The 23,189-nt window shown below is 44.7% G+C and overlaps 1 protein-coding gene across 5 annotated transcripts in view; it reads left to right on the top strand.

The window, feature by feature from the left end:
• LOC147133585 (rho guanine nucleotide exchange factor TIAM1-like) overlaps nucleotides 1-23,189 on the top strand; it is a 49,545-nt gene that overhangs the window by 16,588 nt on the left and 9,768 nt on the right. For 2 of the 5 annotated variants that reach the window (XM_086057020.1, XM_086057021.1), the window contains exons 5-21: nucleotides 6,023-6,080; nucleotides 7,191-7,320; nucleotides 7,477-8,045; nucleotides 8,368-8,654; nucleotides 9,694-9,966; nucleotides 10,564-10,804; nucleotides 11,393-11,565; nucleotides 12,118-12,342; nucleotides 12,948-13,133; nucleotides 13,840-13,992; nucleotides 14,079-14,153; nucleotides 16,416-16,586; nucleotides 16,680-16,784; nucleotides 17,579-17,660; nucleotides 18,286-18,372; nucleotides 19,459-19,677; nucleotides 20,377-20,483. In XM_086057020.1, the coding sequence (XP_085913146.1) occupies nucleotides 7,481-8,045; nucleotides 8,368-8,654; nucleotides 9,694-9,966; nucleotides 10,564-10,804; nucleotides 11,393-11,565; nucleotides 12,118-12,342; nucleotides 12,948-13,133; nucleotides 13,840-13,992; nucleotides 14,079-14,153; nucleotides 16,416-16,586; nucleotides 16,680-16,784; nucleotides 17,579-17,660; nucleotides 18,286-18,372; nucleotides 19,459-19,677; nucleotides 20,377-20,483 (2,949 nt within the window). In that variant the 5' untranslated portion in view covers nucleotides 6,023-6,080; nucleotides 7,191-7,320; nucleotides 7,477-7,480. Of the gene's footprint in view, nucleotides 1-5,798; nucleotides 6,081-7,190; nucleotides 7,321-7,476; nucleotides 8,046-8,367; nucleotides 8,655-9,693; nucleotides 9,967-10,563; nucleotides 10,805-11,392; nucleotides 11,566-12,117; nucleotides 12,343-12,947; nucleotides 13,134-13,839; nucleotides 13,993-14,078; nucleotides 14,154-16,415; nucleotides 16,587-16,679; nucleotides 16,785-17,578; nucleotides 17,661-18,285; nucleotides 18,373-19,458; nucleotides 19,678-20,376; nucleotides 20,484-23,189 lie in introns of those variants that run through there. The other 3 variants (XM_086057024.1, XM_086057023.1, XM_086057022.1) reach the window with 3 other exon arrangements.

The raw sequence follows: 23,189 nt of genomic DNA, 5'->3' as shown, positions 1-23,189 counted from the left end.
TTTCGTTTTTTTCTTTTTTTTTTTGTCTATTCTGTACATTGTTATATATAGGATTTACTCCAAAAGATAGTACATTTACATATTACATGGAAGCTGTCACTAGCATAACCACCGCAGACACGAAAACCCCCCGATCCTATTATTCAAGGATCCCCTTCCCCCACACATCATTCATTAGTCTACCTGTGCACCCCCAACTCCAACCCCTCCCCCCTCTAACAGCCTCTCATCAGTTCATCAACACCATCTATCCCTCCGCCCCGCATCCATCATGTCTACCTTTTGCCTAAAACCCTCTTATCCCGCGCTCTCGCCCACTCAGCCTCTCTGTTATCCCGCCGACTCTTTAGAGGACACCGAGCGGAACATGAGGTATTACCCCGCAATTTGCTGACATGCGCACCTGTCTGGTTGGCGGCGGCAGTGGGGTCAAATCCGTGTGGATTTGTGGAGATGGACTCTCACGTGTGGAAATACGCTGGACTAAAATTCACCCTACTTTCTTACCGAGTTTAGCGAGAGAAATTGTTTCACGCGAAAGCCAACAAAGCGGGACTTTGCTTTTTCCGTGTGGGCTGCGTAGCCCAGATGGAATGGATTTATTTTTCATGCCAGCGCTTTTTTTTTTTTTTTGCCTTCGAATCCGGCCTTGCACGATTCGAATAACACCTCTGATACTACCTCTGGTTGCCTCAATCAAGCCCATTGCGTGTCATGATTTCTGCTATTTCTTGTCACACCTCCCCTCACTGTACTGCCACTTTTACACCATGGATACTAACTCTAAAGATGTGAAATTAGTGGGTTCCCCCCCTCCTGTCAATTTTACCCCTCTAATACTACCCCCATAGCTGATAAATTGGCAAGTCACCTTCACCCATCCAATTCTATGTTGGTTCTTTCTGCCAACCCATTTCACACAGCCACTGATCCCCCACTGTTTCGACGTACCAAGCTAGCAAATTAGCAGACTGCCTTCTTCCCCATTCCATTCCAAATTGGTGACTATCGTCAGTGGCGGTTGAAATCTTTGGCGTTTGTCGTGTCAGATCTGCGCTGAGGTAGCGAAGCGTCGTTAGCCGCGCACGCCCCCCCCCCCCCACCCTCGTTCAACGGGGGTACTTGTGCCTGAGGGGATTTTATTTTAAATTATGGTAATCCCCTACTGTACCGTAGCGCAGGCGGCAGTCGGCCGCACTCAGAAGCGTGCGGCGTAATCTCCCGGTTAGACGGAGGAGCGTCTTTAATGAGGTTAGTGCCACTTGAGGAGCATAGTGGAGGGAATTGGCTGTTTGTGAATCCCGCCGTACCGCTTATCGTCACACTTGATCCTCAGATACTTTGACCCTCATAGCATGCCGTTTTGTACCCCTTTCCCACTTTTTTGACTCTTAAATTTGATCTGCAAAGACAGCTAGATTGCAGACCTCAGATGAGGCCTGACACTCCCACGTACAGTCGGCGTGAGCTGTCTCGTTTGGCCATGATTTTCCTGACGAGGATTTTGCGCCTCTTTAACACCACATGACACGGCGGTGGCATGTCATGCACCAAAATGGCGTGCAGAAACGATGCCATCGGGATTTAGGACGGGCTGTCACATTTTCCGTGAGATTGGCTTGGCTCGTCGACAGCAATTGGTAGCAATCGCGCGTCTCAAACTCTGTGACGGTAATCCCGACTCCCGCCTAGTGTTTTTGTACTTTTATGTGGAAACGAGAAGCTTTGTTGTGTCACTCAACGCCGGACTGATGAAGCTTTAAATGCTATTTAATTTAAGCAGCAGGGACGCCGTTTGTGTGTCAGGAGTGGAGGCTACGAGGAATGGTGGAAGGGGGGGGGGGGGGGGGGCGATTTGCGCTTGTGACGACTCGTCAGATCCCGAAAGGATGAATAAGAAAGAAACTAATCTCCCTTGCGGGGAAGCCAACCACTGATGTCTCAGACAGAGGGACTGTGGGTGTGGAGCCTGTTTGACGTACATCTCAGTATGTTATGGTAAGCTAGAGCGAGTCTTCGTGTACCTATTCGTAGGAAAGCCTGCATGCGTGTCTGATCTTGAATTTCTAAGTCATGATTCTGAAGAAGCTGCTTCCCAGATACCAGTTTTGTTCCGTTTAGGAATTCCTGCTCCCCTCCTGAGAGAGTGTCAAACTCACCCACTTGTTTTAATGGGCAAGGATAGGGTGGGAGAGTTAACTATGTGAGGAATGTTAAGGTGCAGGAAAAGACTCAAAAGGCAGGCTAAGCCCAGTGACGACGTCATTGGCTTTTGTGGCTTCACGGGGCCAAGTGGCCCAAGGGTGCACCCGGAGGTCAGGGGAAATCAGTCAAGCTGTCAAGGTCTCGTATTTCAATGAGCTCAGTATTGTTATTAGGACTACTTTGCAGGTTCAAAACTAGCTTTCGGCCTTTCTGTACAGTTCAGGTTCAGAACAAAGTGACTGCACAACTGCCTCCCCGGTTCAGGACGCTAGTGGCTTTTGGGGCAAACGTGGCCCACGGGTGCATCCGGAGGTCAGGGCAAATCAGTCAAGCTGCTAAGGTCTCACGTTACAACGGGTTTAGGACTGTTAGTAAGACTACATTGCAGATTTACTGCCAGATTCCTGCAATTTTATACAGTTCAGGTGCTCACCTGGTTCAAAACGAGGTGACTGCACAAAATGCCTTTCTGGCTCAGAACAGAGCGCATGTGCGACTACTGACCGGGTTCAACCAATTTACCAGCTTCAGGACCATTTGTTTAAAAGGTTCAAGAACACATTGTTAGGACTACTACTTTGCAGGTCCGGTACTAGCTTCCGGTCTTTTACAGTTCAGAAGCTCATCCATGTTTAGAACAAAGTGATGACGTGACTGCCTCCCTGGTTCAAGACTATGAGCTAGCGCTAGGACTAGCTGCTAATGCAAGATTCAGGACAGATTGTTAGCGCTAACACTTAAAAGTTCAGGACCAACTTCCTGGCATGACTGGGTGCAGCTAGTGTGACTGCTGAAAAAGTTCACAACTGACCACTTTCAGTTTTACTTTACTTCAGGACAAACCTATTGAACTTCTATGTGGTTGTTGTCTGCAATGTGGTGATCAGCAAGTTGAGCAGCTACGCTACTGTCACCTATGCATTATTTACTAGGTTTGGCCGTGGCTACTCGCGCCACTTCTTACGTTAAAACCTGAATGCTATAACTATGACTTACCAGATAACTAGCACTTAGCAGTTTCTAACAACCCAGAAGGTTCGGGACCGGTTGCCAAGCTACTCCTTAAAACAACCATTTAGCGGAACATCCAGCCCATCAAAGCAAGACATCATTTCTAATTTTTCGCAGATGGTACAAGTTGTTGTTGTTGTTCCAGGAGGAGATGGCGCTTAGTCATGCACACCTCTCTGTGATGATGATTTATGGCTGTGGGTGGAGTGCAAAGTGTCGTTATACAAGAGTGATTCACATTGGGAACGTTTTTCCTTTAAGAAAACCCGATTTGTACACGGAGAAAAATGCCCACAGAAGACATAACAATAATAGTTATAATAAGTACGCATGTTGGGGGAAAACCTTTCCTCGCAGGAATGTTTGTTAGCGCTTCATCTGCCATAAGCGTTCTGACACACTGACAGTTTGACAGTCGACTGTGAGCAGCTCTTTAGCGTCGTCGTTAAAGGACGTTCCTCGCGTTCATTCTTGAATTTGATTTGCCAAAACAAAGGCCTTAATTATCCCTAATAATGACACATAATCCTTAAATTAGGTGTTCAAAGGTCTTGAAATGACGCATTGTTGTCCAATCACCTGTCAAGAATAATAAGAAGTAAGTCAATGTTTCCTTTTGTTGTATTGATGAGGTAGTTCTTGGGTAGTTCACATGAATAAAAGTTGCTTTCTGCAAAAATACTGATGCAAAAAAAAAAAAAAAAAGCCACAATGTTGAACCACCAGACAAGAACGATAAGAATTAAAAGCAATCGCTCTTTTCTTTCTAGTGTTGATAAGGTAACTGCAAGAAAAAATGCTGCAACCTGCAAAGTGGCAATGCTAAAGATTCCAGTGTCGAGGCATCTGACAAAAATAGCACGAATCAAAGTCAAAACATATCATTCTGCTACTGACTCTTAGTTAGCTTCTCATACCAATGTGTTGATTAGACATACAGTCGTAATACTGCCAGTGAATATGCTGTTAGTCTGAGGCCAAAACACTTTTATCCACTTGAAGCTCAGCAGCAATAGCCTTACCCACCCCCTCACCCAGCATCCTCGTCTGCTTCCATTTCACACACTATTCTATTCATAGCCGCGTACCCCCCAAACACACACACACACGCCCACTCACACACCTCGCTGTAGGGCAGGTAAAAAGAAAAGTCAACAAAAAGAGAGTAAACACTGTGAGAGGTAAAGCAAGACTTTTTCGCTGTTGTGTAGCCAAACGGCTGTACTACATGCTGAATGCGCATGTAAATAGCATGGAAATAGAAAAACCTCAAGGGGTCATGTTGACACGTGGATACAGCATGTAATGTTAGTTTCTTCACGACATGACCTCCGCCAATGAGTTTTCCGTGCTCGGTTTTGCGGGTGTGCTTCTGGACATTTCAGGGGGGGGGGGGGGGAAGAAAAATGAAAGTGGAAAATATTGTACTTTATAAAAAAACATATACAGGGACCAAATATTTTTGCCCCTTTTTTTCTTGCTTCAATTCAATGATAATTGTGCTGCTCATAAGGTGTGCGGGCCTTGGCCACCTGGGGTCAGTATAATACAGACATACAGTCTTACATGGAGACGGTCAATACTCCTCAGTACACCGCGGTAAAATAAGCCATTCTTTGCAGAGAATAAAGACTAAACCAGACTAAACCAGACCATGGCAAATTACGGCCTGGGGGCCACATCCAACCTGCCCACAGTGTCTGACCGGGCCTCACAAAAAACCATGACATCAAAATAACATGTAAAAGATGCAGTGTTTTTATTTTGAAAGTTGTGCTTTTATTTTATGTGCACACGCGTGGTCGTTAGTTTAAGCTAGGCAGCGAGCACGAGCTCTGATTTGAATCTGCAGTTTGGACAACCTTCGCGGCGTTTTGACTATATTTATCGAATTTTTCAACCCCTCTAGCAACAATTTTTCCAAAAAGGAGAGAAGCGTAAATATCAACAACGGTGCTAATGTCTTATTTCCTGCACAATAGAGGGAAGAGGGTCAAGAGGATTTGGCCTGATAAAACTGCACACAAATTTTCATACTGTACGTATTGGAAGTATTTTAATTCATCACTGTCAATAATATTATGCTTCCCACTTATTTACATCTGTTTTTTGTTTTTTTTTTATTAAAAATTCTTAAATATAACAAAGCGTACCATATCTACACACAAACATGTGGCCTCTTTGTAAGATTAATTACCCACCCCGGAACAAAATGGACATTTTCAAAGATGTCATTCAAAATGTGTAATCATATCAAGATGAAGTGTAACATGATATTTAGCTAACACGATATTAAGCGTGTTCAAATTGGATTTTGCAGTCGACTGTGAAACGTTGACATCAATGCCCTCTGCATGCAATCCTCCGTTCGTCTTAGACGAGAGTAGCATTATTTCACCCTCTTTAATGTGACGCCGCAAGGCTGTGTAACATAATGAATGACAGAAGTGATGTCACACTTCAGCGCTTGCAAGCGAATAATAAAGTTGCTGCTTTTCCGTCGTGGCCTTTGAATTGTTACATATCATGTGCATCACGTGGCATCATAGTCGCTTTCATCCTTTCATTCTGCTCGCCGTGCTCAGTTGTGCATATGAGCGGATGTATGTATTTTTATATATCGGAGAGCGGCTGGCGTTGGCGTGCGCGCACATGCCCGAGCGGTTTGTGGTGAAGCTGTGAGTTTCCAGGGTGTAGTTCAAAGAAATGCGGCCTGACGTTGGGTCTTAGTGTGCTGTGTTTGTGCTTGTCACTTTCATCCTCAATGTTTATTGATACTCACATGTTTTCCCCGTTCGTGGTTCAGGTCATCCCGCGTAGTCCAAGTAGGACTTGGCCACGACTTCAACCACAACATCCTGGAGGTGAGCACCTGAAGGATGTCATATGTCAATCTTTTTCACTTTGTGATCACTAGAAGTATAAATGTGTGCTCAATTTTATCACAAAATATTACCAGGAAAAAAAAGTTGTCATTGAGAAAAAATATATATTTTCAAGAAGACAGGGGGTAGTAAAGCAGATATTTACATGAGTAAAATCTTGGCATTATTGTGAAATCATCAAATAGAAAGTGCATTCGATTCAAAGATGGACTTTGATCCTTGAGAACAATTCTTCTCCTGTAAAAGTAGCAAATTGCACAAATGAGAGTTCTCCAACAAGCGCCAAGCAAGTAGACTGAAAGTAAAACTGCCAATGGTCCGTGTTTGTTCGACTTTGCGACAGTGACTCCTCTCAAGTTGGCTGCACATGTGAGCAGAGGTTACAGGTCAACACAGGACGTAAATTAAACTGGGTTAACTGAGTAATTTTTTTAAACACTTTAAATCATTTGAATGAATCTCCAAGAAAAAAAAATAAAAATTTAAATTAAAAAAAAATCATGGGAAAAAAGTCTTTTTTTTCTTCAATCAAGCTACTTTTATTTATTTTAAATACTTATAAAATATCTATATGACTATTCAAACTTTTTAAGAAAAATGTTTTCTTACTTAATTTTTTTTTTTTCTCAAATCTAAGGTACTATTCACAAAACATTTTTTTCAAGTTTTTTTTTTTTTTAAATAGGAACTTTAAGCAGCGAAATGTACGCATTTTTTTTATACTTAAATAAAATAAATAAATATATATTGTCATTGTCCTATGAAAAACACTCATGTCCAATTTTGGAATGCTTAATTTTCACGTATTTACGATGTAACGCGGAAACACTATTCATGTAAAAAAAGAAAACCGATGATAAACCAAATTTTTACTGTAACATTATGACATTATTTTTTCCTACATTGTTTTTCAGACATTTCTCCAAAATCTAAACTTTTTATTTTAAGTAACTTTTTTCAAGATACAATATACATACTATATACAAACATTTTTGTAGAAACTGCATAGGCAACTTGTACATGTATAAATATGTCTTTTTATTTATTATATTTTCAAACTATATTTTGTTGATGCTTTTTTTTGTACAGGTCAACGTGACGTTTGCCCCGCCGTCTTAATCGTTCCGTCCGTCGCTGCTTCGCGGGCGTGAAGTGGCGAATGATGTGCTTGCAAGATGGTGAGACCGAGATGCCACTGAGGCTCAGACCTTGACAACAGGTGTTTGGCATCAAATTGCAAGCGCAAAAAAATGTATATACAATATACTGCAAAGTTTTAAGAAAAAAAAAAAGTCCACCATTTTCCACCAACACAATTGCATTTATTTTCAAAAAGTCATCAGCCTCAATGATAAACGTCCTACGTAATCTGCAGTTGCATGATGGGAAACGTGGAGAGCCAAAACGCCGAGAACGCCTTCCACGGCGTCTCAGCCGGCCACCTGTCCCGTAAGCACGTGTCCTCGCGCTCTCTGCGCCTTTCATCCGCCGCCAAGCGGCCGGTGGCCCGCCGCCCTCGCCACTCCCTGTCGGCCAAGCAGCCCGAGCGCCACCGCAACTCGGAGGCGTCCACGCGCTCTTCCAGCACGCCCAGCATCCCGCGCTCGCTGGATGCCGCCCCGGACGACGACGACGACTGCGACGACGATGCCGGCGGCCTGGCCGACTTTGGCGTCAACCCACACTGGACTCAGCGCGTGGCCATGACCTTGAGGCCCGAGCAGCACGACGCCTCGGCCTCGCCCGCGCAGGACGACGCGTCCGGCTTCAAGAAGAAACGCTCCAAGTCGGCCGACATGTGGAGGGAGGATAGCCTGGAGTTCTCACTGTCAGACCTCAGCCAAGAACACATGACCAGCACGGAGGAGATGGTGGACGGAGGCGAGGAAGAAGAGGAGGAGGCTGAAGAGGAGCAGTTCAGCCGACCGCCCAGAGGACCCAAAGGTGCAACATTTAGTTATGTAACTTTATTGCTAGTTTTTTCTATTATATATTTATGATCTCGACCACCACATTCTTGTGACAGAATTTCTTTCATGCTGAATTCAGCCATGCACTGTGGCATCATGTAATAAATGAAGAAATCAATTTAAATGCCATGAAAATAATGTAAAAAAAATATAGGAACAGTTAATACATTTGCATCAATAAAAATGCAATGAAAAATACATATTTCATAAGTAGCTTATATCAATGTCATTAAATGAAAACAAATGCTTGCACTGGTGTAAATGAAAACAAATGCTTGCACTGGTGCATGTCACAGGTGCAGCCGAGCGCGCCTCGTCCCTGGACCATCTGTGCAGCCACCAGAGTGCCGGCCTCAGGGGCCGCCGCAGAGATGACGAGCGGGACGGAGGCGACGATGCCGACACGGGGCCGATGTCTCCAAGCGAGGAGGACGGCGGCGGCGGCGGCAGTGGCGCGTACGGAGCCTTCACGCTCCCCTGCCGACGCTCGCACTGCCTCTCGGAGGGCCCGGCGCTGCTCGGCTTGGCGGCGGCACCGCCGCCGCGTCCTGTTTTTCAGGGACGCCGTGCGCAAACCACGCAGGTAAACAATCAACTTGGATAGTCTATATTTGTCATTCAAAATGTATTTACATTCGGTTTGTTTTTGATTGCATTTTAAAAATAGTTTTTACGTAACGGTTTTATTGTCCATTATATGACGGAAACATTTTTATTACATATACAAAGCTCTATTGCAAAGTCGTTTTGAGTCACCCTTATAGTCTGCTCTGGCCTGATTTGCATTGTGCCTCCATTGTTGCACACACTCCAAACGGAAGATAATGCACACTTGTTGTTCGATTTTTCATTGAAGCCGTCTTCTCAATTTGGGCACAAGCCGATTGACTCCAAAAGTCACCAGGACATTTGTAAAGGCAACAACAGTCTGTGTTTGTGTCGCATTAGTAGAAAAGTCCACAACAAGAAAAGCTTCCTTGCCAAAAGCCCCAAGCTGCACCCTAAGTGCTCATCACAAATTCACCCAGCTGTTTGTGCATGTGTGTGTGGGGGCGGGTGGGTTGTGTTCCAGCTATAAATAGACGCACAAGGCGCAAAACATGGAGGAAAAAGAACAGAGAGTCACAGTTTCTTAAAAGATGAACTCTGAGGAGGACACTGAACCTCTAGTGAAAAACTTTCCAGCGGAAACCCGCGTGCACACACACACACATACATAAAACATGAATGGCCACATTGTGTTGTACCAACAAGCCCCTTCCATATGTTGAGTGATGTGCCATCATTCCTTTAGTGTGAAATTTTCACCTTGGGTTGGCGCACCCCGCGTCCCCTTTTAATAATAAAAAAAAACCAAAGGTCCAAAAAAGACTGTTTTAATTCTTATACAAAATCGACTGTTATAAGAAGTTTAAGATGAATTCCATGAAACTCAATTGTCGTCTTTGTTGTATTATACCACCCTTTCCTGAACATTTTCACTTCAAGGTCAGAGTTGGTGCACCCACTGTTCCTAACGCACACCCTCCAAAAATGTCCAGAAACTACTGTTTACATTATTAATGCTGCATTCTATTGAGCATTAAAAAACTACACAAAATCCTTCATCCGCCTCTCGACAGGACATCTCGGCCGCCCTGGGCGAGGGCAGCGAGTATGGCGACAGCGGCATTGACGGCGTGGCGGCTGAGGCCGAGGCGGCGGCAGACGGCGAGCCGTTGTCGCGACGATGCAAGGCCATGTCGGCGTCCTTCTCCGTGTACTCGACCGCCGAGAGCGCCCTCTTCCGCAACGGCAGCGACAGCGGCAGCAGCAGCGCCGGCGTTGCAGAGGCTCGAGGCGGCGGCGGCGGCGTCTACGAAAACTTCCGCAAGGAGCTGGACAATCAAGTCTGGGTCGGTTTGTATTGTGGTTCAACGGAATTATGCCTGGACAAAAATGATGGTCCTTGAGAAAAGATTGAAAAGAATTTGACCATAGGGACATGTTCAAGTTCAACTAATGTGTGTTCTCAAAAAAGCTGTTTGGTGACGTGGTGTGTACCACACTAAACATGGACCAGAGTATGGAGAACACTCTCAGGGGATAAGAAATGCAATTATAGACAACCACATTAAAGAAGGCTATACCATCTCCAGGCACCTTGTTAATAATTTGACTTGTTGGGACATGTTTAACCAAGGTGCATCCTCTAAATTGAATCACAGGTCTCTTTAAACTTATAGTCATTCGTCCTATTTAAAGGGTCACAAGCTTTTTAGTATGTACCACACTAAACATGGACCAGAGGATGTGACAGAGTGTTCTTTCAGAATATTAGAAATGTTGTTCTTGATGTTCCTTTGACTCCAGTTGCACATATTAATCCGAAATTTAGGATCCACGGGACTATGGCCAAGACAAATTGAAGAGTCAGATAATATAAATGCCTGTTTATGGGTGTGTACATTACCTCGCATACGGAGGAATTCAATTTTTCCCTCCCCCGTCAGGTGCACCGAGGGCAGGACCGCTCGGAGGAGGCGTGCTCGGCGGTCAGCGACGAGCAAAGCAGCAGCGGCACACTCAGCAGCGCTTACCCGTCGGAGTCGGCGGTAGCGTCGACCTGCGCCCACAGCACGGTGCGCAAGGCGGGCGCGCTGGCCGTCAAGAACTTCCTAGTGCACAAGAAGAGCAAGAAGGTGGAGCCGGCCACCAGACGCAAGTGGAAACACTACTGGGTCTCGCTGAAAGGTACTGAAAACTAAACACGGCGGCGCAGTGCGTGTGACCTTGAGCAGAGGTCTCCCATGCGCTTCTGCTTGTGTGTTTTCTATTTTCTGTCCTCTGCCTCGTTTTAATTTCACGCCGGTGTCCGCATCTAATCCATTTCATCCTTGTGAAATGCACAACAACCGCTTGCCTCGTTTCCACGCAGATTAATGAATCACTTCTAGTGGAATGTGTCTAGAGGACATCCTGACACCGCATTTGCCCGAGCAGCAGTTTTTTTTTGTTGTAGTTTTTTTTTTGGAGGTACAGTTAACTCTTATTTTGGTGTAACTCTTTTTTTTTTTTTTATTTGGGTCTAATTCCACCGTCGACCATTAGATGGTGGTAGATTATTTAGTCTGAGAGTGATTTGAAAGAAGAACGAAAACAGGTATTTCAAGTCTTTCAGCTCATCCTAGTTTTTGTTGTTAGTCATCCCCTGTAATCCTGCTTTTTACGCCAACAGAAAGCAATGGCTACAGTAGTATAAATATAAATACGTTTGTTTGTTCGGAAAAAAATGTTGACTGAAAAAAAACAACAGACGGGTGTTTTTGCGTACGTTTGCAGGCTGCACGCTGTTCCTGTACGAGTCGGACAGTCGCTCGGGCATCGACCACACAAGCGTTCCCAAACACGCACTGTGGGCCGAGAACGCCATCGTGCAAGCGGTGCCCGAACACCCCAAGAAGGATTTCGTCTTCTGCCTCAGCAACTCGGCCGGAGATGCCTTCCTCTTCCAGGTATGAGGATGCCATGCTTTCCCTTGTTAATATGTGCGGCACGTATGGTACGTTGACGTGGTTAAAGGGCGCGCTGTCACTGAGCATTGTGAGCGGTGACAATTTGTCATTTCTATGCCGGCACCTGTCACACTCAACCAAATGGAGGACAAAAGACAGCGTGAAGAAATCTTATGACCGCTGCCCCATCGCACGTCCTCTTCTGTACCTCATTTGCATGCCACCTGACTTTTTAACAATACTTTTATACCTTAATCTATATTCGATGTACAGTAGCTCCATTTATTGGTTCGAGCCATTATTTGCACTGATTTATTATTTATAACTGTAAAACAGGTTTCTTTTCTTATGGGCGGTTATACATAGGCGATGACTATTTGTTCCGGCTGGACAAAAAGGCAGATATACAATTTGTTTTAATTGTGTTTCGTTTTAATATAATGTTATTTAATCTTTTTCGTTTAGTTTTGGAAATCTTATACATTTCGTTTTTGCCGTGTTTGTCGGCACGGAGTCCTCAACGTGATGGCGTCCGCTTTGTCTCTCCATCAGACGTCGGGCCAGACGGAGCTGGAGAACTGGATCACGGCGATCCACTCGGCGTGCGCTGCCGCTCTGGCCCGTCAGCACCACCGCGACGACACCGTGCGCCTGCTGCGCGCCGAGATCCGCAAGCTGGAGCAGAAGATTGACATGGATGAGAAGATGAAGAAGATGGGTGACATGCAGCTGTCCACCGTCACCGACGGCAAGAAGAGGAAGACCATCCTGGAGCAGGTAGGCCAAAATTCTTTGTTTGATGTTGCTTTTGACGTCCCACACTAACGGCGTCTTTGGTCAGTAAAAACTGGCTTTTTTGGAAAAATGACCATGACAAGGCAGGAATGTTGACGAGATTTTTTTTTTATCAATTTAACTGTCAAATGTGATTTTCAGGAATGTGTTTTCCCAAAATGAATTACTTGAATGAATTACTAAAAAATTGTTTTACTTAATTTACATTAATTTTGTTTGTTTCGTTTTAACATAACAAAATGTAAAATTCTATTTAGTTTTATCTGTATTTAAAAATTCAAAAATATATATATATATCCATTGTTGTTAATGTTACTTTTCAAAACTTTTTTTTTCTGGCTTCTGATTGGCTAAAATTATCTTCCAATCAGGCCTACATACTGTGCCTAGAAAAGCGCTATATAAATTTGCTGTACTGTTATTTTGTGTTTCACCTCCCACAGCCCACCTTGCAATGCATTTTACACTCGGGGGCTTCTTCATCATCATCATCATCATCATCACCACCACTCCCACGTCTCACTCGCCGAGCCAGGCGCCATGTTCTTTTCTCGCCGCTCAAACGATGTGGCCTTTTGTCCGTTCAGATCTTCCTGTGGGAGCAGAATCTGGAGCGTTTCCACATGGACCTGTTCCGCTGCCGCTGCTATCTGGCCAGCCTGCAGGGAGGCGAGCCCCCCAACCCCAAGCGCCTGTTGGGCTTCGCCTCGCGGCCCACCAAGCTGGCCATGGGACGCCTGGGGATCTTCTCCGTGTCCTCCTTCCACGCACTGGTACCACTTAACACCCCAGAAAATAACACAGTTGTAGTATGTTTGTTGTCAGGAGGAAATGGGAATTTACCAGCTTGCCTAATGTGCCCCGATAATGGCTTGGTGAAGCAGCATGTGGCTCATTCATCAGCAGTTACCGTCGATGGTGCGCTTTTTCCGGGAAAGAAGAAAATCTTGTCCTGGAAACAATTAGCACACGCACACACCAGAGTTTGATGGTGTTGATTGGCAGATCAATATAGAGCGTCCCTGAGGCGCTTTCCCACCAAACAGGCTTAACTCCCTCTCTCTCAAACAGCGTCTTCCCCCCCCCCCCCTTTTCCCTTGCCTTCCTTTGTCTCCTTATCATCTGCCCCCCCCTTTCCTCCCCGCTGTCTCACACTGTCAGAAATCAACACACAATTGATTTTTTTCCCCCTCACCATCCGTTTTATTTGCAGACATTGTGAAGCCTTCAAATCCTTTCTGACGCTTTATGCTGTATATTAATGTTACCACAAGAATAATCATTTCCCAAAATATTAGTTGTATAAAAATAGTTGTATATTTTTACGTAAATGCATCTACTTTTTTTCCCACTTTTCAGTCCAGTATTTGAAGTATGTTTTTTCCTTTATAATACACATTATGTGTAAACTAATACTCATATTAAACTAGTATGAAAGGATAACTGTCAAATTTGCCTTTTTCCTTTGCGTTCTCTCAGGTGTCTGCGCGCACAGAGATGAGCGTGAAACGGCGCAGCCAGGCCACACCTTCTCGCACCTTCAGCAAACGCCGAAGTCGCTTCTCGTCGCTGTGGGGGATCGACACCGCCTCCCGCAGGAAGTCCAAGGCGCAGCACCCTACCATCAGCCAGGTGGACCTTCACAAACGTGCAAATCCACCCTGTGGAGCGCTTCGTAGTTGTTAATAATGCTCAGCGTACATTCTAAATCTTAACAGGTGTTTGTTGATGGCATCGAGCCGGCCAAAGCGCCCACGGAACCAACGTTTGAAGACTCTGCTAGCGACAAATCTGTAAGATTTTAACTTGATTTTGTCTTGATTTTCTGCACTTTTTGTCACAGATGCAATATGTGACTGGTTTAGTGCTTTTTCACTTTTTATTGTGGTAGGTTACTACGTCCTTTTTTTTGTTACATTGCTGTTGACTTGATAGAATGCTCAGCCGCCATATGGAGCCACCTTTTATCAACAAACGTCTTAAATTTTGGTCTTCTGTGTGGTTGAGCGTTGTTGCGGCTTTTAATTTGGTAAGTTTGCCACTTCCTTTTTTGTTCATATTCCCATTGGCTTGATAGGACTCTTATCCAGCACATTGAACAGTTTTCTGAACAAAGCACTTTCATATCGGTATTCTGTTTGGTTGAGTTATTTTATTTTGGCACGATTGGCACGTCCTGTTTTTCTGCCATTGTGTTTTCGGCTTGATAAGATTTGAAAGTGTAGCTTTTTTTGTGAAAAAAATGACTTTGTTTTTGCTTCCCTGTTACTGTTGTTGTTCCATTAAGCTCATCCTTTTGTCAGGAGAACCAAGTGTAAACATAGACCGCTACGTTAGCTTGTAGTGCTAGCCACAGACCCGGTTAGCTGCCGTACACAATGTTACCTGGTGTGTAAGTGACTCCAGGCTAAGCGCGCATGTCTTTTTCCTAACTTACTGGAGCATCTGATGAGTCTTTGTGCATGTTTAATGGCTTACAAGCTTCCCCACTGCCCCGAGGCCAAAAGCAGCAGCATGACATTTTCCACCTCCTTTTACCCAGATCCCTTTTGTGATTTTTTTTTTTCTCCTTTTCATTATGGCTTATTATGGGGAACCACGGCTGAACCCTTCCACATCCGAGAGCATTCCTCTGAGGTTGCGTCTTTCACTTGACGCTATCTGCCGGATTAAGTCTCTCGCTAACCACCCGGCGTCTGATCCATACGTAATGCAATTATTCCTATTCCCAGCCATCTTTTCAGCCTGTCAAATAACACATACCCATCCCGCTTTGGCACCGACTCGTCTTCTCTTTTCCTTTGCTCGGGGCGAGCCAGAGTTTACAGGTCTCTGAGGATATCAACCAGCGGTCTTTGTCTGCCTGGCAATCCCACTGAGGAACATTTTGATCTCGTATCTTCACCTTACCTTTTGGCAATGCTAAAACTGACCCCAAAACTGTTGGTTCAAACCAAAATAGCTGACTTCCTGTGTATTTTAGGGCATGGTTTCCTGAGATTTTTCTTGTGGGTCCACTTACGATACATGATTACCAAATTTCATTTTGCTAATTTAACAGGCTTTAGGGGATGAATTTTCTTGTGGAGCTAGCTTGTTAAGTGTTTTGTTTGACAGCAAGTCTGCAAAATTTACCAACATGTCCTGCTAAAAACAAAAACTGAAGTTCTTTGCAATTTAGCTTAGTACATGTGGTTCAAATATAGTAGCTGTTGGACAACAATCTTTAGGACAAGTTCATATTTGAAAGGATACCTTTCAAATGGCTAAAATGAGCCTAAAATGGTCAGGGCTGAACTTAAAAAAAAAAAAAATTTAAAAACAATGACAATTTTGCAATGGGACACATTTTTTAAGACAAGTTCACTGTTGAAGGACCCCTGGAAATGGCCTAAAATGGCCGCCTCAACACAAAATGACAGCCTTGCTGTCTGTTAGGCCACAGGACTGTGAAACACCGACGCTACAGTAGTACATCCGTGCGGCACGTTTCTAAACGGTCACAGCTGATGACTTTTCCCCGGCTTTTTTGGCAAATTCCACTGGCTGCGGAAGCATTTCAGAAGGGCCAGATGGTGCCTGGATGAGTTGGTGGGGGGGTTCAAGGACCTGGGGTGATACCCTATATCCACCCCCCAGTCTGTTGAAAATGTGTATCAGTGAAGGGGAAAAACAGAAGACAAGATGGTGGAAGCTGTCACCTGATATGATCGTAAAGATCCGCATGCGTGAGGTCCTGTTGATGCGGATCGGGCTGCCAGATAGGCGCACCCGCACACCCACGCCCACGCACACACACGCAAGCGCGCAAGCTCAAGCCACTTGGGAGCTCAAGGGGATCACAAATGAGATTTTGTAATTAGACCTCCAGATGCTTCAGACCACTAGCAGCTTCCATCGGCTCTTCAATTAAATTATTATTGACCAAATCTAAAAATGACTGTCTTATACTGTAGAGTCTCTCCAGAAATGTGTCCTATTCAACTGCCGTCTGGCCTTCACCACCAGACACTAATATACATATATATCTATGTTTTCATTGGTCCTGTTTTTAGAAGGAGAGAGAGAGCTCAGTGAAAAGTCTTCCCCAGCTCTCCCTGGACAGTGACATGTGGCTCCCAGAGAGCCTGGCCCCCTCCTGGGTGTGCCTGCCCGGCGACCAGCCCGTCCTGGCCGTGGTGCAGCCCGACGACACTGCGCTGGAGGTCCTGAGCGCTGTCTGCAAGGTGATCAAAAGAAACCTTGACAGCCAGCCCAAATTGGCAAGGGATGCTTGTGTGTTACTTCAGAAGTGTTTTAGGGTTGCTGTTGTCCTGCAGAAAAACAATCTGGACCCTTCCGGTCACTACCTGCGTTTGAAGGTGGCCGTGGACGACCGCACGCTCCTCTATGTGCCCAAACACGACGAAGACATCTACGATGTGGTGAGACATTAAAATGTCATTGTGTGTTTACCATTTAAATTTAAAAAAAAAAAATGCTTGTTCTTTCATAGATATTTACCATTCATTATGGTAATTATCCACACTTAATATATTACAATGATTACAAAAAAGTTTTAATACAGATTTGATCCGGATTTGTCATCAGTGTAAACAGTATTCTATTAAAATCCCATTTATGACGCGTAGACATTTATATCTCAGGCTGTTTAACGTGTGTTTCAATTACTCAAATCTTTTTGCCTCCTCTTGCCTCATATTTTTTAAATGAGGAATCCTGCCATTATGTTTTGTAGCAGTCATGAAGTGAAAATGCTTTTCTAATCTAATTTGATTTAAACAAAAGTCGGATCCAGATTTGCCATTCGTCGTCAGTGTAATCGTCAGAGTCCCATTTGACACGTAAAGAAAATTCATATCTCGGGTCAAATGGATCAGAGACGTCTCTCTCATTAAAATTCATGCATATCGCATGTGGTGAATTATGCAAATGAGCTTGTAGTGCTTATCTCATAGACAAACCGACATCCTTGGCCTCCATATTATTCAGTGGTGTTGCTGAAGCCCTATTTTCTCCTTTACCTGGAGTGCTCTTCATCCTCTTTGACCAACATTCACGCTTATCTCGTTCTCATTTCACATCTTGACACACGCGCACGCCGTGACCCCGCGACCTTGATTCACAATTGCTTTGTCACAGATGTTGAATAAAACATGAATCTCTTTCCAAGCGTGATGACCGTCACGCGGTTTTTGTTTCTTGTTGTTTTTTTTAGCTGTACCAGGAGATCGAGATCTGCACCAAAGCCACCAGACTGATCCAGTTCGACCGAGCCGAGTCGTGCACGCTGGGCTACGGTAGGCCGGCCTCGCCTTCAAAACTGTGACGAGGGGGCGTGGCGGATCCATTTTGGGATGGTGCTCGTTAGTGAGCGCTCTTGGGCTCAAGCTGAACTAATTGCTCCGTTTCAGCTGCCGCCGCGCGTCTAATGGACTGTGTGCCTATCTCATAGGATATTGTCAGGAGCTCCACAAGCATTTCAATTCAAGAAATGAAGAATGATCAGAATTATTTTTTTAAATGTGAAAATAGGGCTTTAATTTAGTATTTCAATTCAAGGCTAGGGTTTCAGAGTAAGGCTTCCAGGCTGGGTTATTATTTCAAACATCCGTTTCAAGATGGTGTTACGGTTTCAAATTAGTTTGGGGATAGGGTTTGAAGGTAGGGTTTCATGTTAAGGTGTCAAGTGAAGATTAGGGTTTAAAATTGAGATTTTGAGCAAATGGGTGTCAAATTAGCGTTTCAAGCCAGGGTTAAAGTTTAAGTGTTTCATGCCTAGGTTAGCGTTTCAAACAAGGGTTACAGTTTCAAAATAGGTTTTCAGATCAGCCTTATATGGGTGAAAGTAGAGTTTTAAACCTAGGTTAGGGTTTCAAATTCAGATCTTAAGACAGTTTGTTGTCCGTCCATCCCCCCCCGCAGGTTTCTCAGTGTCTGTTCTGGACGAGGACGGCACCCAGCGGCTTCACATCACTGACGTCAAAGCGGGCGGACTCGCCTGCGCGAAAGGTATCGAGACTAGCTAGCCTAGCATGATGCTAACTTGACATGCCGCTGAGTCACGGACGCACGCATGCGCACACAATGTTAGTGGGTCAGCCAAAATGTTCCATTGATCCACTGAGGAGAATGTGCGGAGACTGAAAGAGATCACGCAAGAAAACCAGGCCAACACTGCAGGCTCTACGCCAACCCGTCGCTCTTAATGTAGTCACAGACGTGCGCGCCCGCACACACATGCGCACACACACGCACGCACGCACGCACGGAGCGGCCGCACAGTCAGGCCTGGGGGCTTTATTTCTTTCAGTCCGATAAAGACTCCACAATACAGCTGACATTTCCCATTGCAGACAAGTAGGTCACAACTTGAGGCTAAATGTGTCATTTGTGTACGTGTATATAAAAATAATGTGTGTGCGTGCGTTTCTGTGCTCACACAGGTGAGCTGTCTGTGTTTATTGGCTGCTAATTGGCTGTCAATTAGGAGAGCAGGTGGCTTTGTGTTTCTTTTGGGCTGACGGTTTTAAAAGTAGGGTTTTGAGGCAGGGTTAGGGTTTCGATCAAAGGTAAGGGTTTTTAAATTAGACCAGCAAGGCAGGGTTAGAGGTTTCAATTGGGGATATGATTTTAAAGTTTGGGTTTGGGAGTCAGTCAAAGGCAAGGTTTCGATTATGATAATGGGTTCAAGTCACAGTTAGGCTTTCAAGTTTGGGTTTCAACAAACAATGGTTTGGGGTTCAAGTCATGGTTTTGTATTAAGAATAGGGTTTCAAGCCTTAGCCTCACTTAGCATTCCAGTACACGATATTTTTAGGGTATACAAGGGACAAGGTTTAAAAGTAGGATTTCAAATCATAAGTGTTTGAAACTATGAAGTGAAACCTAATTTCAAAATAAGGGTTAGGGGTTCAAATTAGGTTGTAAGGTTTAAAGTCAGTTCTGTTGTCAAACTCGGGTTAGTGTTCGAAAGTAGGGTTCCATGTCAGGATTATGGTTTCAAGCAATGTTGACGTTTGCCAATTAGGTTGCCATCTTCTGAAACAAAAGCTTCATGTTGCTGATTAATGTCAACCGCCCCCCCCCCCCCCCAAGGTGTACGAGCCGGCGATGAGATCTTGTTGCTCAATGGCAAGCCGGCCGCCGCCCTGCAGATGGATGACATGCGAGCGGCGTTCGCCTGCCAGGCCCTGACGCTCAGCGTGGGCGCCCTACCCCGCCTGGACCCATCCGCACTGTGCCCGCCTCCGCCGCCGCGACGCTCCGACGCCGAGCCGGCCGCTGCCGCCACCGACATCTTCTCACAGAGCCAAGGTCAGAAAGTCACTCAAAAGGCTTTGAAAATGCATCTTTGTAGTCGTGTATTTGAGGGACGGTGTTTATTTTATGTCATTTAATATCGTGTAGTGGAATGCTAAGTGACTCTAAGGTTGCAGAGAGAGCTCACGACATTGCTGCTGCTGTTTTGGTTAACAAAAATACTTCCAAGATGACATCCGTGTGTAAAGGGGTGTCAAGCCAATTGCGAATGGCGGTCAGGGGTTAAAGTCGGGTTTCAAGTCATTTAGGTAGTCAAACTAGGGTTATGGTTAGGTCCAAATTTCAAGATATTTTTATATTCCATGCATGCGCCTGTATTGATGTAGAAGTGGCGTGTTGAATTTTTCTGACCTTCTTAATGTGCCTTCCAGATGGTCTCTTGAAAGCGACGTGGCAGCTAATTTGATACCTGCCCTCTTCATCCACGCACAAGGGCACCGATTTTTATTCTTTCTTTTTTTTTTAAAAATAATTCACATGCAGAGATCTCATGAATATTCATGAGATGCTGTCACATCTCAGGACAGACGGGAGTAAACACACCAGCTGGAAGTTATTTACTCATAAACGACAAAGGATTATACAATTAGACCAAAAGGAGGAAATTGTAGCTAATTAAGACCTTCATTGTGCCTAAAAAAAATTTTTTTTTATCAATTCCACAATAACATAGTGCAAAATGTGTCTCTACAGAGGACATCCTGGATGATGTCTCAGGCCTGACTGTGGATGACAGTTTGGACGAGGGGGTGCCACAGAGTCCTGGGGATCCTCCCGAACAGAAGATCTATGCGCAGAAGGTACAATGCGTACAGTCACTTTCACACACTTTACGAAAGCTCGTCCACTGATGCATCATTCTTGTGCCCATGCGTTTGAGCCACGAAAATATATCCACTTTAAGCTTCTAGCCCACCGCCGTACCAGCGCGAAACCCTGGACCGAACGCAGGCTGCTAAGTTGGACTTCTTTTCCCCCCCACTTTATTTCCCCCCCGCCCACTGGCATTTCCGCATTACTAACAGTGGTGTGCGCACACTCGAGGTCGATGAGTCGCTCTACAGCGGCGACACCAGCATGAAACCTTGGTCCGCATGCTGGCTGTCAAATTCTTTCTCTTGGCCCTTCTGCCTTTGTCACTCTTAGTATGCGTGTACTCAGGGTTGGCCAACGAGGCACTCTATCAGACTCCTATCGTTTTCTCAGTGTAGGCATACCTGGCAAGCTAACGACATGTCGCAAGCGTGCGCGTGCACGTGCGTGTGATTTTGACGGGCAGGTGTGAGACGAGCGTATGATTTAGTAATCAAGCGGCCGTCACCTCTCATCAGCGCGTCGGCATTGTGATGATGATTGCCGCTAGCAGAATAGCGGCAGACCTCTTTGCCTCTTTCCCCGGATGCGTTTGTCACCTCTGTCACCATGGCGACTGCTCTTACCTTAGTGGACTTTTTTTGTGTGTATGACGAGCCTGTTGAAAGCTTACGCGTGAGGACGAAGGATGAAAAGTGTTGTGTTAGGATGCTAAAGTGAACTGTATGTAAACGATGTGTTTAGATAAAAGATTTTTTAGACTTTAACATGCTTGTGCCTCCGTCTTAGCTGCTCATTAGCATAAGGGATTTAGGAATTTAGATGCTGTCTGACAACAAACACAGAAAATCCTGGCAAATGTCTGCACTCTCCCCCGCACACACACACACACACACACACACACATTTTCTCTCTCCCATCCCTGCTTTGTCTCACCTCATCTCACCGGCGGCGAAGGCGGGACCGTTTTTAATTATCTCGACACTGTCGTCGCTTCATTCTGTCATTTAGCGCAGACAAACGAGTGTCTGGGGCGACGACGAGCTTCATTATTTTAGACAAAAGCGACAACCGCCGCCTACAAATGTGATAAGAGGAAGGGGGGCTGTTTGGGGGTGGGGTGGGGGGGGTCCATTGGGATAACAGCAATCATGGAGATGATGATAGTGCTGATTGTCATCGTTCCAAGTGAAGAAAAAGTCTGCTTGTCATTTCTACACGTTTTTCTTTTTTTTAATTCGCCTGGTGGCTTTTGAAATGAAAAGTTTGATTCAAATGTCCCAAGTGGGTGGGGTTTGTCTTGACAGACATTGCTTGGTTCTTTATCATCTTTAGCATCATCTCCAAAATCACTTTCTACTCTTATTTTTAACCCTTTTTCCTTCTCTAGCTGAAGCGCATTCGTGCCTATTGATTGTACTGTCACAGTCTGTCCACTAGAGAGCGTACTGTCCTCATGAATGAATTTTGAAGCACATTTACTCCCATTTAATAATTCTTACATGTAGTGCCCTCATGTCAAAATGAATAGTTACTCAGAAATGGCCTTAAATCACATTTGAATCCAATTCCATTTTTCAAAAGATCTTAATAATGCCACACACTCATGAATGGAATAAAAATACAAATTGGATCTGTCAAAAACTCCAAATTTTCGTACAATCGCGCACACCCTCTGCTCTCCTATTTAATGTGATTTTTTTTTTCCAATTATTGTAAAAGGAAAAATAAAGTTATTTGATTAAAAAATAATCAAAACTATTTAAAACAACTATTTATATAAAGAGCAGTCATTGAATTTGCAAAATGCAAAATTGCAGGTTTTTTTTTTTAAATCTATTTGAATCAATGGGAAATAGAGTTAATCAATTACAATGTGATCAAAGTGGCTTTAAAAAAAACATTTATTTGTCATCTTTGTCAAGTGCACGCATGTTCTGATCAAAAATGTTCATGTAATTTCATAAACGTCAAGCCAAGAACTGGCATATGTTCCGCGTAACTAATCTGTGTTTACCCCACTTTTCGCTGGCGGGCGCGGCGACGGCGACAGGTTGCCGCTTGCCTCCCAGCTCCTCCCTCCACACCGCGTTGCTTCAACACGCACACGCACGCACTCGCTCCATAGCCACAGGCTGTTTTGCATGCAGTGCAAAGATGCGTGGGACCTGCTTGGGGCTTAAGGTAACATTGTCGTCAAGATTCTTCCATTGATGTGCTTGCCTCTTTTCCTTTGACACATAGCTTAAGTTGCAGCATTGTGGCGTAACATTTGTCCCGTTATGCTAATGGTTTGTCACAGGAGCCATCAGTCAGTTGGAATGAAGGCGCGCTCCTGTGATTACGTAACGGCGTGAGTGTTAGAATTGCAGCACCAGGTGTGGTCTGTGCAGGTCGTGTAGACTTTGGAATGAAAGTGCAAAACCTCCTCCAAGAAAGTGTCGTTGCAGTTTGTTCGGTTTCTAGCGGCGTTGTGCAGAAAAGACCGAATGGCCCTGCGCAAATGTTTCTGGGGAAGCAAGGCTGGAATGGGATGTTTAGAGGACATGATGATGATGAATAAAATAATTATTCCTTTTTTTTTTTTATTTTGTTTTTTTTTAACTTCCATCTAGGCTCTTAACCTTGCCTTTGGTTTGTCTGTTAGCAAGGTTGTGCAAACATGACTCAACGGAGCTCCAGAAATATTTCTA

Source organism: Filicampus tigris, chromosome 17 (assembly GCF_054856515.1).
Source record: "Filicampus tigris isolate MCC_2025a chromosome 17, RoL_Ftig_1.0, whole genome shotgun sequence".
NCBI lineage: Eukaryota > Metazoa > Chordata > Actinopteri > Syngnathiformes > Syngnathidae > Filicampus > Filicampus tigris.
Note: the sequence above shows the minus strand (reverse complement) of the source record. Positions and strands in the feature narration are given on the sequence as shown.